The sequence below is a fragment of the Geotrypetes seraphini genome, chromosome 1 (assembly GCF_902459505.1).
Source record: "Geotrypetes seraphini chromosome 1, aGeoSer1.1, whole genome shotgun sequence".
Lineage (NCBI taxonomy): Eukaryota > Metazoa > Chordata > Amphibia > Gymnophiona > Dermophiidae > Geotrypetes > Geotrypetes seraphini.
The window spans coordinates 461,205,892-461,221,222 of record NC_047084.1 but is presented as its reverse complement, the minus strand read 5'-3'; the positions used below and the strand labels follow the sequence as shown (position 1 = coordinate 461,221,222).

The following is a 15,331-nucleotide window of genomic DNA, read 5'->3' as shown; positions in this document are numbered from 1 at the left end:
ATGGGGTTATGGCTTGATGACTGCTGCCCCCGTTGCCCGGCTCGCCGGGATACCTTGGTACATCACTTTTTGGAATGCTCATATGTAGGACCCTTGTGGATATTTGTGCTTCGGGAGCTGGAGAAAGTTATAGGATTATCTATAGACTGGTCTTATAAGACGTTGCTGTTGGGTGTCACAAGTCCCCTGGTGGAAGCGGGTGTTGGCGAGCCTGGAAGGTGCTTTCTTTTAGTGGCCTTGGGAATCACAAAGAAACTAATTCTTCGCTACTGGATTGGCACCACGCGGCCCACGGTCCAACAGTGGCGGGCCAATATGTCTTTAATGGCTGGTTGGGAGCGACAGCATCGCCGGGGTGTTGCGAGCTGGAATTCTAGGACCTATTTGGATTATTGGAGTTCCTTTTAGTGCTGGTTAGAGATCATGGGTGCTGGGAGTGGGGGGGGGGGGGGTTGGAAGGGGTGGGTTCCACTTAAAATTGGATCTGCATGGGAGCTGATACGTTGTGGATTTGTCTATGTTTATTTCCTTTTTACCTGTACCTTTGACTTTTGTACATGATGTTTTTCTTGGATGGTTGCATTTTGTATTTTCTCGTATGCATTGATCCTTTAATAAACACATTTTCAAAAAAAAAAATATTCTGCTCCGCGCCACCGGAGTCAAAGTATTCCAAAAAGGTTCCCATGTGGATTGAAATCTAAGTCTGAAGCCCGTTATTTTAATGAGGATGAGATGATTACAAATTGTCAATGGGGTTGATATCTTTAGAGATATCAGCGGCAGGATAGAAGTCCATGTTTTAAACTGGCTGTAATATGGAATTAGATTTAGTAAGGATTGATTGTGTTTAGTATTTTGTTTAAGGGTAATCTGATGATGTTGTAAAGTATATATTTTATAATATTTTTTGTTTTTCATAATTCTATAGAGGTCCCCCCCCCACCTGATGAAGCACGAGTTAGTAAAATTCAAGTAGAGGGGAACCTGTGGAGGGAATAGTCACATTTGTTGAGCACTATATATTGGTGTATACCAGACAGCTAAAAAGGAAATGGATACAGCTGCCTGAAACATCTTTTCAGATAAGTGATTATTTATCTTTCATTGAATTGAAATTGATGCAATGGTAGCTTGCTGGGTGGCAACAGGACTGAGTTGCTATGATGGTCCCGGGACAACCTTAAGCTAATTCCATAGCTGTCTAGTTGTGGGTCTGAACACATCACAATATAATATATTTAAGACTGATATTATATGTACTTCAAAACCAATATTTTGGTTGAAAGTATTAATTTAGAAACAATATTAATAAAATATTGGGTTTTATTGTAGTATTTTTCATGCAGTCAGTTAGCATCCATTCAAACCATGGTTGCTAGGTGAACTGATGCAGAATGGAAATTTTTTTTGTTATTCTTCCTACTACCAGTATTTATGAGGAGCTGATGATTAATATTATAGTACTAGCTTGTTCCTTTTTTGAAAAGGTGATGGAAAGCTAAATAACAAAAATAATTACAGGCTGGCAGTCAGTTGCTAGGTAAGTTGTTTGCAGAAATACCATTTTATATTTCCTTCTTATATCCCTCTATTTGAGAGTCCTAAATGCAGCAGATCCAGTTCTTTTTCTCAGTTAAGGATATTAGTCATTGTTCTATAGCTGGCTCTGCACCAGAACTTCGAAAGGCACGATTTTTTGAGGTCTGTTATTTATTTTCTATGGCTGTTCAGGAATTTGGATTAGATTAGCATTTAATTGTTGCACTGAATTGTGCTGTTTTCAATCATTATTGTACCATGCCTATAATTTCAGAGTGAGGCAGGTTATCTAATATTAATCTTTCTGAAAAAAAGTTAAACAAAAATAAAAGCACAATCCACATGGGTCTGCAGTAAAGCACAATCAAAACAAACAAAGAAAAATTGCAGACAAGGGTACAAGATGCAGGCTAGGTTTATTAAATCAAACATATATTGCGGCTAATGGCACCAGCTTTATACAAACCGGGGGACCTTGGTTTGTATAAAGGTGGTGACATTAGCCGTAATATATATTTAATTTGATAAACCTAGCCTGCATCTTGCACCCTTGTCTGCAGTTTTTCTTTGTTTGTTTTGAAAAAGAGTTAAAGCATATCTGTTTTAAAAAGCAATTGTGCCAGAATAACAGCTTTGTTTTTTCTTTCTATGTCCTTTACAAGAAAGAATAGTAGTTAGTATTAACTAGTGCAGTTTTTCAACCTTTTTACACCTATGGACCGGCAGAAATAAAAGAATTATTCTGTGGACCGGCATCAGTCCATGGACCGGCGGTTGAAGAACACTGGGCTAAGTCATAGGCCAGACCCCACCCATCTCTACCCAATCTCTACCCCAGACCCCGCCCTCATAATAGTACTAATTGCACTTTGCACGTCCCGAGCCTCATCTGGAAGCGTTCCCTCTGACGTTGCAACATCAGAGAGAAGGCTTCCGGTTCAGGCGCAGGATACCCGTAGGAGCCACTGCCCGTGGCTTTGTGCACTGAATCAGTTAGGGAGAGAGAACTGGCTTGAAAATAACGCCGCATCGATTGCACCGTGGACTGGCGTTTGAAGAACACTGTTTTGGGCCTGATGCACGTGCTGGCCCTGTGGACCGGCAGGAAATTTCTGTGGACCGGCACTGGTCCATGGACCGGTGGTTGAAGAACACTGAACTAGTGTATCGTTGACACCGTCAAATATCTAAATTGGTTCAGCCTTGATGGACACTGCAATACTGGTATATTTTTATGTTGAAAGTGCTATCCATTCAAGAGCAACCTTTTAGGATTGGCATTACACAAAACAATCCAATGTGCAATATTTTTTTCTACTGGCGAGCACACTGCAATATCTTGAACAAATTTCAGTAAGCTCCTACGATGTTGCACAGTCTCTTCCCCTACCTCCTAAAGTGTAGACTTGGCTACAGAAGCTAATCTGTCAGTTTGGTACCCATGTTAATTCTGATAGCACTGTCTCCAAGAAGGCAGTCCTTCCTACCCGTAGCATTTCTCCCGAGAAATCAGAACACTGGAGTTAGCTTACTTCAAGCACTTTTTGTGCAAAGGTGTGCTTTCCAAAATACATGCTTTCTCTATTGCTATGTTAATGACATCAACAAAACAGGATAGTACAAAATTACATCTTAGCTCGTGAAAAACATCTAGTAGTTACTATACATCATGACGTGTCTCGAGAACCGGAAATTGAGCTGGGAAACCCCGGACGTGGTTTTATTAAAAAAAAAAAAAAAAAAGGTCGTCGTGCGTGCTGACGTTCCGCGCGCGGAAGTGACGTCATCCAGGTCAGCTGTGGTTCTATGTGTTGACATTTTTTTGCGAGGCTGGGAGCTGAAAGCCTCTAAAAGGGAGGTAAAGAGGGTAAAATAAAACAAAACTCCAAGAAAGTAGAAAGGAGGAAAAAGAGGGCGTCCTTTCTTTATCGATCTGAACTGCAGGGTGACCCTTTAAACATTTTGGAAAGACAAGAAAGAAATTGGCAAGCGCTTCCTTGTCACTTCTCTTCCGTGCACTGGAGTCAGCCTTCAACGGACCTGCCTCTAGGCAACACGCGCTCCAGCTCACCCCCCCCCCTCCCCGGCAAAACACTATTTCGAGGCGATCGCCAACTGTACCGTCTCGAGGCGGCGCTCGTGACTCCTTCCCACCTGGCCGGAGAGAATTGGCTGCGGGACTTGCCCCCCCCCCCTCGAGCCGGTGCTTTTGCCTCTTCTCACCCGCCGCCTCCACCAATCACCTGCTAAGGACTGACCTCCTTTGAGACGGCGCGCGCGCCCCCTCCCCTCCCGCCCTTTTTTTCCGACCCGCTCTAAATCTGCCCCCCGGGGCGTCATGACTATCCTCCCGAAAAAGAAAGCTGGGGGGGGAGCGGTGGGGAGCGGGGGAGCGCCCGGCGACCCGGAGGAGGCGGTGGCGGAGCGGCGGGGCGGCGGCGGCGGCGTCGTCGTGGGGAGCTCGGTGGGGAGCCGGCCTCGAGCCTCGCCGCCGCCGCGCTGCTGGGCGTCGCGGGAAGAAGGAGCGGCGGCGGCCGGTGGAGCGGACGGAGGAGTGGGTGGCGGCTGCTGCACGGGGCCTGGCCACAGCAAACGGCGGAGGCAGCAACAGCAAGTCGGCATCGGGCCTGGGGGAGTGAGCGGTGGCAGCCCGCAGCGAGAAGAGGGAGCCGGGTATAACAGCGAGGACGAGTACGAGACCGCCGCCCGCATAGAGTCACTAGACCCGGCCACCGCCGAACAGGTAAAAGGGGCAAGGGACAGGTGATGCAGGTCACTCAGGGGTGTGACCTTTCTTGTGTCATGGAGCCTCTGTTAAGGAATAGAGGATGGACTCTTTCTCTCATTCCCCCCCCCCCCATCCTTGATTGGTCATTTTAAAGGGTCTGTTATTTCCCCTTTGTAAGATTCATTTGGTTAGTATTATATTCTAAGACCTACTGTTCCTCTTTTCTCTCTTTTGTTTCCATTGTAAGGATTAGGAGAGGCTCCAACCCTATTGATAGGTTTTAGAGATTTTATCAATTATTTGGGATACAACATCCCTACCCTAGGTCAGTGTTGGGTGTCTATCAGTGTTAGGGTTAGATCCCCTCCTGAAAGTTTATATTGTAGGTGCAAGCTACAATATAAACACTGTTCCTTTGTCAAGACTGAAGATGTAATTTGGCTTAAAGGATAAAATTAGAAAGATCCCATGATTATGAAGCGTTTCGCTGGTGGCATTTAAATACAAGGATTTTCACAGTTAAAAATATTTTAAGACGTCTTTCCTCTGTTGATATTAATAATCCCCTGAAAACCAGTATTATTATGGTCCCAGAGTTAATATATAAAATTGGTGAGATCCTTCTTCCTTTCTGTTGTTCCTGTAGGCTCTCTGTTGTCTGCTTTTTCATTTGTTTTTTTATTTAGTTATTTTAAAAACTGTATACCTGCCTATCCCTAGGCAGCATAATAAAACATACATAAAATTCCAAAACAAATCTTAACAAAACTTTATAATGACAGTACATTGAGAAAGCCTAGATTAATAAGCTACCATACTGAGACTCAGGAATTGGAAAAAGCCTGCATATGCAAATGTGTTTTAAGAACTTTTTTAAACTGCTGTATTTTTGAGCAAAATCGGATATGACCTAGTAATGAATTCCGTAATCTCAGTCCTGCTACTGAGTACTGTAGGCACAAGGTGATGTTTCAGCCAGGTGAAAAGTGGTCAGTGCTGGTACACAGAAAGCTTCCTCTTGGAAGCAGAATGCAATGAATGTACAGGGGTATATAATTTTATCATATCTTTTAAATATTCTGGACCTCTCTGATGACAAATGTCTGCCATCCTGTGTTTGCCATCCTGTGTTTTGTCATGCAATGCTCGTCATGCTGTGTCACACCCATGTTTGTCATGTTAATTTTAACCATGATTAGTTGTTATGTATGTAAACTTGTAACCTGTTCTGAGCTATCCTGGCAGGACAGGATATAAAACTAAATAAATCAAAACCTTATACATAATGCAGTACAATTTTTCACAGGTAACTAGTGCAAATTCTGCACAAAAGAGGATACATTCTCACATTTTTCTAGTAACATTTTATCTTGTTCTAGTACCATTTTAACCGTTATTTTTAACTCTTTTAAATTACATCTTGCTGTGGTGCATTATAAAAGGTCTTTTTTTAAAGGTGTTCTTGTGAGACTAGATGGACCCTATACTCCCTTTTGTTTTCACAATTTCTTTCCTCTCTCAATTCCACAGACTATGGTTTTCCATAACAATAGTAAATAAATAATGGCTGATAAAAATCAAAATAGTCCGTCTATTCTACCCAGTAGAAATTCATCTAATCTGGGTACAGTCCAGCCTAATATCAGGTTCTCCCCCTCTAGTTCCTTATGTTAGTCCTCTTAACCATCTCCCCATTACTGTCCTATATATATCTCCCATGTATACCCAAAATCTGCCAAAGTGGTGGCTTCCACTATTTCCACTAATAGTTTATTTCAGGCCTTGCTATCTTCACCTTTGCTTCTTTCAAAACTATAGTTAAAATGACACCCATTCTTCCTCCTTTGTTTTATTACCAAGTTTTACACCTACCAAAATTAGTGACACTAGAGTCCCTGGCCTTTCTGTGCACAGGTTGTTGGGTCTGCATTTTGAAAACCTGATGTTCTTGTACTATTTCTATTTAGGATTGCAATCACTATTCTTACAGGATCTCAGAGACAGGAAGAGCTCTGAAATTTCAAAGCATATACTGGTATGTGAAGATAGATCATGAAAGGGGCTTTAGATTTGTTAGGCGTAGGGTTCCTATTCAACCATAGTGGAATTTTGTTGTTGGCATCAACATTTTAAAAAAGAAAGAGAACAATTTTTAAACTAGAGCATTGAGGGAAAAGCAGATGCTCTCTAAGCAATACATGATTAGGAATGTGGAATCTCTGAAGGATACAAACAAACCAGGGAAGTCAAAAAATTCTGATAGAAGTTGCAGTAAAGGCAAAAATAGCTCTCTGGTGATTTAATTGAAGGGCAACCAGAGTTGAAAGCTTCTAAATTTATCTTTCAGATGCTTGGTAGGTTGTAATACAGACATTTCTAAATATGTATGCTGGAGCATACTAGATAAAGAAAACAATGGACTGATAGTCCTTCTGGACCTCAGTGCTGCCTTCGATACCGTTGATCACCCCCCGCCTCCTCACCAAATATTGGAATCGATGATCAAGCACTCCGGTGGTTCTCATCATTCCTGAGCAATAGGACCCAAACTGTCCTACTAAAATCTATTCTTTTGCAACATAAACCGATAAAATATGGAGCACTGCAGGGGGCCCTCCTGTCTCCTCTGCTTTTCAACCTCTATATTAGATTTGTGATAGACATTGTCTTAAAATACCAAATAAAGATCCACTCATTTGCTGACAACATACAACTGAACATACAACTGTACCTACCACTAGTCTCAAACCGAGATACTCAAATCTCCAAACTACATGACTGCCTCTTGGAAATAAAAAAAACTGGATGACCCGAAACAAGCTGCAATAAACTTGGTGAAAACAGTTCCTGTGGATGCGGAGAGGTGACCCCCAAACTCATCCGCCTGTCGATCTCTTAGGAATCGGCCACCCTGACGGCCAAAGACAAAATACGCCGCCTAGGGGTGATCCTTGACAGTGACCTTTCACTCTCTGACCATATCTCCCAAGTAGTTTCTACCTCGTTCTACTACCTCTGGCAACTACAGAAAATCAGACTTCTTCCAACTACTGTATGCCTTCATCCTCTCCTAAACGGGCTCACTGCAAAAAAAACCTCCATCGACTACAATGAATACAAAATACTGCCATATGACTTCCTGAAGAATCTCTGCATATGAGACCCGATCACCCCGGTGTTCCGTGCTGCCTAGTAGTGGCCTACAAAGTCTTCCATGCATTGGCACCAGCCTATATGGCCTCCAAACTCTGCCCTATGCCCTGAACTGACTGCTTCACTTTCAAGAAGAAAAGCGATAATGTGTGCCCTTGGGATGCGCCCTCTGTCTTGAGAATGCCTGAAAAAGATCTTATTTACACTACCTACCGCGTCTCTGGAACAAACTACCTACATAAGATCATTAGGTCTACTGAACTTCTGGAAGGCAATAAAAACTCACCACTTCCCTTTTCCCTCAATGAGAATGCACCAATTCAAATTCCCCAGGCCTTCTGACAAAGGGCCCGACTCTCCACTGACTCGACTCTCAAATGCTGATATGCCTCATCCTATGTCTGACCATGCCATGTTTTGTCTGTCACACTCTGTCATACTGTTAGTCATACTTGTCCTACTATACACCATATTAACCATACTATGTTTGCCATACTATGTTACACAAACTAAATAACCAAACCCAAGTGGTTTTTAACAAAAACTCATACTCATGTGTCTAATAATAACCACTTAATAATATACTCTGTATCACACTGAGGCCTCAGATTCGGAGCATACGCGAAGTCCTATCACGGACTAGACGATCAGCGTATTCCAAGCTCCACACTCCAGTCATAGGCCTCCTAACTGCACTAGTTTATTAACTTCTATTTTATCAAAACGTCTTTTTTCTTATACTTTTTTTCTTTATTTTCTTTACTTATTTTCAAAACAGCACTACTCTTATAATCTAAAAATTTTTTAAGTGCGTCCTAAAATATTTATACTATATATATCTTCAAGTGAAATACAAAGCATCTGAATTTTTAACAGGCAGACAGATCACTTATCTTAATTGAAACTTGAATATTAAAGCCTTAGCCTTCGTCTATCTGGGCCGACGCGGCCAGCGTTTCGTGGAAATCAATTACACTCCACTGCGTCAGGGCCACTAGCCACAGGCATTAAGGCATCTACGATAGAATAAAATATACGTTATTATAATGACAATACGTTATTATACAGCACAACCTAATACTTACAGCGTGCTTTTAGACCTGCCAATTTTCTCAAGCAAAGGTAAAATGGCGACAGCGTTCGTTTTATACAACTGGCAACCTTTTAAGTCACATGATTTCCTTTTACTATGTAGTCACATTTTAAAAAAGACAACACACGGTGTAACTCACAGATAACTAGTACTCGTAACTTAGACAGTAAGAACCTGATCTTTAATAGAAATGTTGCCATTCTATATTTACATTCAGGCCTTCAGGTTCTAAAATGCCTAAACGATTTATCCAGCGTTGTTCGTGCTGGGCTAGATAACGTTTAAAATCGCCCCCTCTGTAACTCTGAGTGACAACCTCAATGATGATTGCTTTTAATGAAAATAATCCATGGTTTTTTTCAATACAGTGACGAGCTAGAGGGGCGCCTATTTTTTGAATTTTAATATTACTCTTATATTCTATTAACCGAATATTAAATTTTCTGGATGTATGCCCTACATACAAAAGATTGCAAGGGCATTGAAGAATATAGACCACCCCTTGTGTTTTACAATTGGACACGTGTCTTAGTTTATAAGTTTTCATATCTTTCGGATTCGTGAATGTGTTAGTATTCAACATTATGGTACACATCTGACAACCTCCGCAACTCATATGACCCAACGAAACTCTTTCTATACTTTCATTTTGAATACTAAGATTCGAAGGGCAAAGAATCTCCTTGAGGTTGCGTTTTCTCCGGTATGCAATTCTTAACTGAAAATCTTGAAACACACCGGAGATTTTTAGGATGTCCCAATATTTTCTAAGAACACGTACAGTATGTTGACAGTTGTTAGTATATGTCAAAACACAAGTCACCATTCGTTCGTCAGTCTGTATAGATTTCTGATTTTTTGGAATTATAAGATGTTCCCGATGGTTAAAAAGTGCTCTTTTATAAGCTCTATTCACTATTTGTGAGGGATACCCACGTTGTAAAAATTTAGTCTTCAATATTTTAGATTGCTGTTTGAAATCTTCAGTGGAAGAGCAAATTCTCCTAATTCGTAAAAACTGGGAGAATGGGAGACTTTTCTTCAGAGTAGGAGGATGAGCACTTGAGAATAGGAGAGCGGAATTACATTCTACAGGTTTAAAATATACTTCAGTATGAAAATCCCCCTCTTTAATTGTAATCAGGACATCTAGAAAAGAGATCACTCTATTGCTATAAGTGTGAGTAAATTTCACTTTAGAATGACATGAGTTAACAAACTCTAAAAAAAGTACCAGATCTTGCTCACCTTCGTTCCAGATTAAAAAAACATCATCTATATACCTGATCCATAATTTAATCTTCTCAAAACATTTTGAGGGATATACCCATAGGCGTTCAAATTTGTCCATAAACAAATTCGCAACAGAGGGGGCCATCGTGATCCCCATAGCTATGCCGGTCGTCTGTTGAAATAGTACGTTCTCAAACATAAAGAAACTCTCTGTGAGAACAGTATCCGCTAGTTGAACTAAAAGTTCAGTAGGCACTTTAGGGCATATTCTTTTATCCAGGGTTTCTTTGATAACATCAATTGCTTCATTATGAGGGATTATAGTATATAGAGAACAGACATCAAGTGTGACCATAATAGATTGCATATCGGGGTTAATCTTCTCTATTTTATTGAGAAACTCGGTAGTGTCTTGGATATAGGCAGTAGTTTGTTTAACAAATGTCTGTAAAAATTTATCAATATATATTGAAGATGCTTCTAAAAGGGCACTGCGATTGGAGACTATAGGCCTGCCTGGAGGAGAAGATAACGATTTATGAATTTTAGGTAATAGATAAAAGACTGGGATTTTAGGATATATCACATTAAGGAATCTAAACTCTTTTTTCGTCAAAAATCCCTTGTCCAAAGCCTGTTTAGTCATTTTGTTGATTTTGAATTGTAACTTCTCTGTAGGGTTCTCGGTCAGTAGTCTATAGTCCTCACTATGCAGTTGTCTATAAGCTTCTTTCAAATATAGCTCTTTACTCTTTAAAACCCTACACGGAAACAGCCCATCATACTTGAACAATCGCCTCATCCAAGCACCCACTACCAGACACAGAAAAACGCACTCCCCATTCATACCCCCCCCAATCAAGGAAGTAAAAAGAACAAAACTACACAACGGCCTCCTAGCCACTCAAGCCGCAAGGCTGGACAACCAGATCTCCAACCTTCTGATGACCACCCCAGACTATAGGACGTTCAGAAAAGAAATAAAAACCACACTTTTCAAGAAATTCCTGAAGCAGCAATAACATCACGACCTCTAAGTAACTCTAAAACTGACATTTGATCTACCCATTACTGCACTAATAATAACAAATGAACCCCACTATGACCACCTATTAACTCTTTTACAAACCACCTCACCCTCAACAACCCGCTAAATGTTTAAATGATCTACAACTTACCTCTCGAGCTAATCATTGTAACTTTATTTCTAAATTAACCTTTTGTAATCCGCCTTGAACCGCAAGGTAATGGCGGAATAGAAATCCCTAATGTAATGTAATGTAATGTACTCAAAAGAACAATCTTGGCACCTTTATCAGCTCTTCTTATCACCAGTTCTTGATCACCTGTTAAAGATTTAATGGCAAGATATTCTCTTTTATTTAAATTATGATACTGTTTAGATCTATCAGAACATCTGTCTTTTTTGTCAATATCTGCCATAACTAATTTATGAAAAGTGTCCAGAATAGGGTCCGTAGGACCTGGAGGAACCCAAGTTGATTTAGGAATTACTATGGATTCATCACTATCTGTTTTCTCAGAATCTAATTTAGAGAAAAATGACTTAATTTTCAAAACCCGAAAAAATTTTTCAATGTCTACTTTAGTCTGAAACATATCCGAAGGAGTCGTAGGCACAAAAGAGAGGCCTTTCGATAGTACTGCCTTTTCATCGTCAGTAAGCACATGATTCGATAAATTCACAATTGCAGAGATTTCTGAATTTCTATCAGCTAGATTGATATTCCGCTCGAGGGGTACCGCTCTCGATGGTTCTCGCTGCTATGTATGTAATATTTTAGGACGCACTTAGAAAATTTTTAGATTATAAGAGTAGTGCTGTTTTGAAAATAAGTAAAGAAAATAAAGAAAAAAAGTATAAGAAAAAAGACATTTTGATAAAATAGAAGTTAATAAACTAGTGCAGTTAGGAGGCCTATGACTGGAGTGTGGAGCTTGGAATACGCTGATCGTCTAGTCCGTGATAGGACTTCGCGTATGCTCCGAATCTGAGGCCTCAGTGTGATACAGAGTATATTATTAAGTGGTTATTATTAGACACATGAGTATGAGTTTTTGCCATACTATGTTAACCATGCTTCGATCTCTCATGCCTTGTGTGCCACACAATCTGTTGTTCCACGTTTTCTGTGCTATGCTTTCATCATGCACGCTTGCCTAACCATTTTTTCTAGTTATGTCATACTATCTTAGCCATGTCTATAATACTGTTTTTTTTACTGTGTTATGTTTTTGCTGAACTGTGCTCGCCATGCTATGTCTCATCATATCATATCATATTATATCATATCTTATATTATATTTTTACCATGCTTTTGGTTTGCCATCTTTGTTAGACAAAATTTGCCATACTATCTTTTACCATATTATGTCTGAAAATGTGGCACTGTAGTTAGAATTGCAGGTTGTAGATTCCAACCCATGACCCTGGGCAGGTCGCCAGATCCCCCACTTTCCCAGGTACATTAGATAGTTTGTGAGCCCACCGGGACAGACAGGGAAAAATGCTTGGGTACCTGAATAAATTCATGTAAACTGTTCTGAGCTTCCTTGGAGGAACTGTATAGAAAATTGAATGAATAAATAGAGTTAGCACTGAATGAAGAGGTAGCTATGCTTGGCATCTTGGAGACCTGGTGAAAGGTGGGTAACCAATGGGACCCTAATACTAGGGCAGGGCTTGACAAATTCTCGGTTCCAGGTTGCCATGGCGCCTAGAAATTGCATCCTGGTGCCTGGGATTACTCCTGAAAGATATTTTTTTTCTTCTACAGCGCTCCCCAAGACTGCTCCTCTCAGCCCTGCATGGTGTTTTAGCTTTGCATATAGTTAACCACATGGTGCAGGGAGTTTGGGAAATCTCACAGGACTTGAAACTTTGAGATTTCTCCAACACACAACTCTAGTATATGCAGAGCCCAATCGCTGTGCAGGGCTGAAAGTAACAGTTTGAGACAGCAACAGGACAGGATTAATTCTTCAAGGGTCCCTAGACATACAAGTACACTGGGCCCCCTGGCCCATGCCCCACTCCTTCCCCCATTTATTTACCTGTCTTCTTATTTATTTTTATGCTTTTTATTAAATGATTATATATATCCTCTTTTTTATTGTAATAAATCTACAGTAAATCAATAAAAAATAGTTTGTTTCAGAATGAGCAATAATGACTTTCCATGTACATAGAACATCTGAGAACAGACAACGCTTTTTAATCCATCAAAGAAAAATCAGCCACGGCTCATTTTCTTTAAAACACATATATTAAAAATGCAATGCGCTTTCTCCTCAATGATGTGGGATTTCTGATTTTCTATGACTGATTTAAGTTGTATTAAGAAATAATATTTCTATATTTTTTGTGTAAATTCCCATATCCTATATACTTGTTTGGATACATTAATAAATTTCAATTAAAAAATATTAAAAAATACAATGCAATAAAACTTAAATATAAGTTTTTATATATATACAAACACACACACTTATATACATACACACACACAGTGCTCTCCCGCAAATTTGCAGTTGGTGGTTCGCAGTCATTTGTGGTATTTTCTGACCACGAATGACCGGGGCAGGAGAGGGCAGCTGGAGTGCCGGCGAGTGAAGGAAATCACTCGCTGTATGCTCCGACCGCCTCTTCCTGTACTAAAGTCGGGCCTTACCAATCAGGAGCTGCGTATCAAAGCAGCTCCTGATTGGTAAGGCCCGACTTTAGTACAGGAAGAGACGGTCGGAGCATACAGCGAATGATTTCCTTCACTTGCTGGCTCTCTAGCTGCCCTCTCCTGAATCCCCTTCCTAAAAACTGTATTTGCGGTTTTTCACAATTCGCGGGGGTTCCTGAAATGGAACCCCCGTGAATTTCAGGGGAGTACTCTATGTGTGTAATAGATATATATATATAATGTAGATAAATAATAAAGCAATAGGACAAATCACTAATGATTATAATTTTAATAAAATGCAAAATGCCAAAGAATTAACAGAGTGCAGGAGAGGTAAAAAGAGAGTATATGTGAAGATGTTAGCATGGATAAGATGACATAGAAGTGCAGTAGTGCATAGTGAACGAGTAGACCATGAAGATGGTGAACAATAAGCACCATAAGTGCCATATTGATTAAACTAGTGAGAAAAATGAAAAAAAAGACAATACCTTGTAGAATAACAGAGTACAGAACTTACTGCTGAAAAAACTCTGCAAGCATATAAGAAGGAAAGAAACTGGTAAATTATGTCAGTATGTAAAAAGACTAAAACTAAAAAGAAATGAATAGAGGGGAGATTAAACTAACCAAATTATAACATCAAAGAGACCCTTAAATAAAAAATGGTAGTGCTATGGGATGATGCAAAATGAAATTGAAACCTTAAAATAACAAAAAAGAAAGGGGGGAGCGTAGATAAATGAAAATGCTATATGTATTCAACCCATAGATATTATTTTTAACTAATAGACCATATGAAAAGCTTCTGGTACACCCCAAAAAAAGAACAGTAAAAACCCCGCATACCGTGTTGCACTGAAAGAGCCGACCGGCAAAAGCTAAAAATAAACACAACTCCACTGAAACAAAGCTGATCGGTTGTAAAGTGAAAATTAAAAGATACTTGTTTAAAACAAAATTACAAAAGCCAATTTAAACCGGAGGAGATTTGTGAAAAATGAAACATATTGGGGTCTTACCTTTGTTTGAAGAACGTCACCATTGTGCAGCAATGTAAAATGAAACTGGCAGGGAAAAATCCTGTGGGGTAGCACTAAAATCAGATCTGGTTTTTAATATGTCGTGTACACAGCGCATGCACCTCTTCCAAGTTTTCAGGCTGCAGTTGTCTCCATGACTTTTTCCACTTTAGAAGATGAGAGGGGGCTTAATCAAGATTGCGAGCTCAGGCGGGAGCAAGAAGCAAGTTTGGAGGGGGGCTGTGTTGCTTATCTTTCCCGGGGGCCCTCATTGCTGTTTGGTAAAAAACCCTGAGCCGTCTGTTTGTTTCTTCAACGGGCCCCCTACCCCTGACAAGTTCGGGCCCTAGGCACGTGCCTACTGGGCCTACCCGTTAATCTGGCCCTACAAATGGCCCCATTCAGACTGCCCATCCACAGCATCTCTTTTGCTTATGCTCAGGCTGTGGTGACTTGAGGATCATGTCACAGCTCACAGTGTCAGAGCTATGGCTGCATCATTAGACCACCTGAGGTCAATCTCCATTGAGATCTGCAAAGCTGCAACATGGTCCTCAGTCTCACATTCACATTTTACTATTGCCTTGAACAGAATACCCAACATGATAGTTGGTTGGCCAAACAGTACTACAAAATCTGGTATCTAGAATTCAATGCCACTCTCCCAGGCCTTTTACTTCAGTTCCAGGCTAAACCTTCACAACCAGTGTGTATATAGTTTCAAGTTGATTGGTTTCTTAGGCCTTGCTGTTGTTCTAGCATTGTTTTTATGTAGAGCCTGTTAGCTAGGGATTCCCAATTGTGAGAATATTATGGCTTGCTTGTCCTCAGAGAAAATGAAGTTACTTACCTGTTACTTGTCCTT

At 40.4% G+C, this 15,331-nt stretch overlaps 1 protein-coding gene across 4 annotated transcripts in view; it reads left to right on the top strand.

The window, feature by feature from the left end:
- The first annotated feature begins 3,321 nt into the window (after nucleotides 1-3,321).
- The window catches only part of OTUD5 (OTU deubiquitinase 5), a 186,104-nt gene continuing 174,094 nt past the window's right edge, over nucleotides 3,322-15,331 (top strand). For 2 of the 4 annotated variants that reach the window (XM_033922901.1, XM_033922908.1), the window contains exon 1: nucleotides 3,322-4,285. In XM_033922901.1, coding sequence (XP_033778792.1) covers nucleotides 3,881-4,285 — 405 coding nt within the window. In that variant the 5' untranslated portion in view covers nucleotides 3,322-3,880. The remainder of the gene's footprint in view (nucleotides 4,286-15,331) is intronic. The other 2 variants (XM_033922916.1, XM_033922891.1) reach the window with 1 other exon arrangement.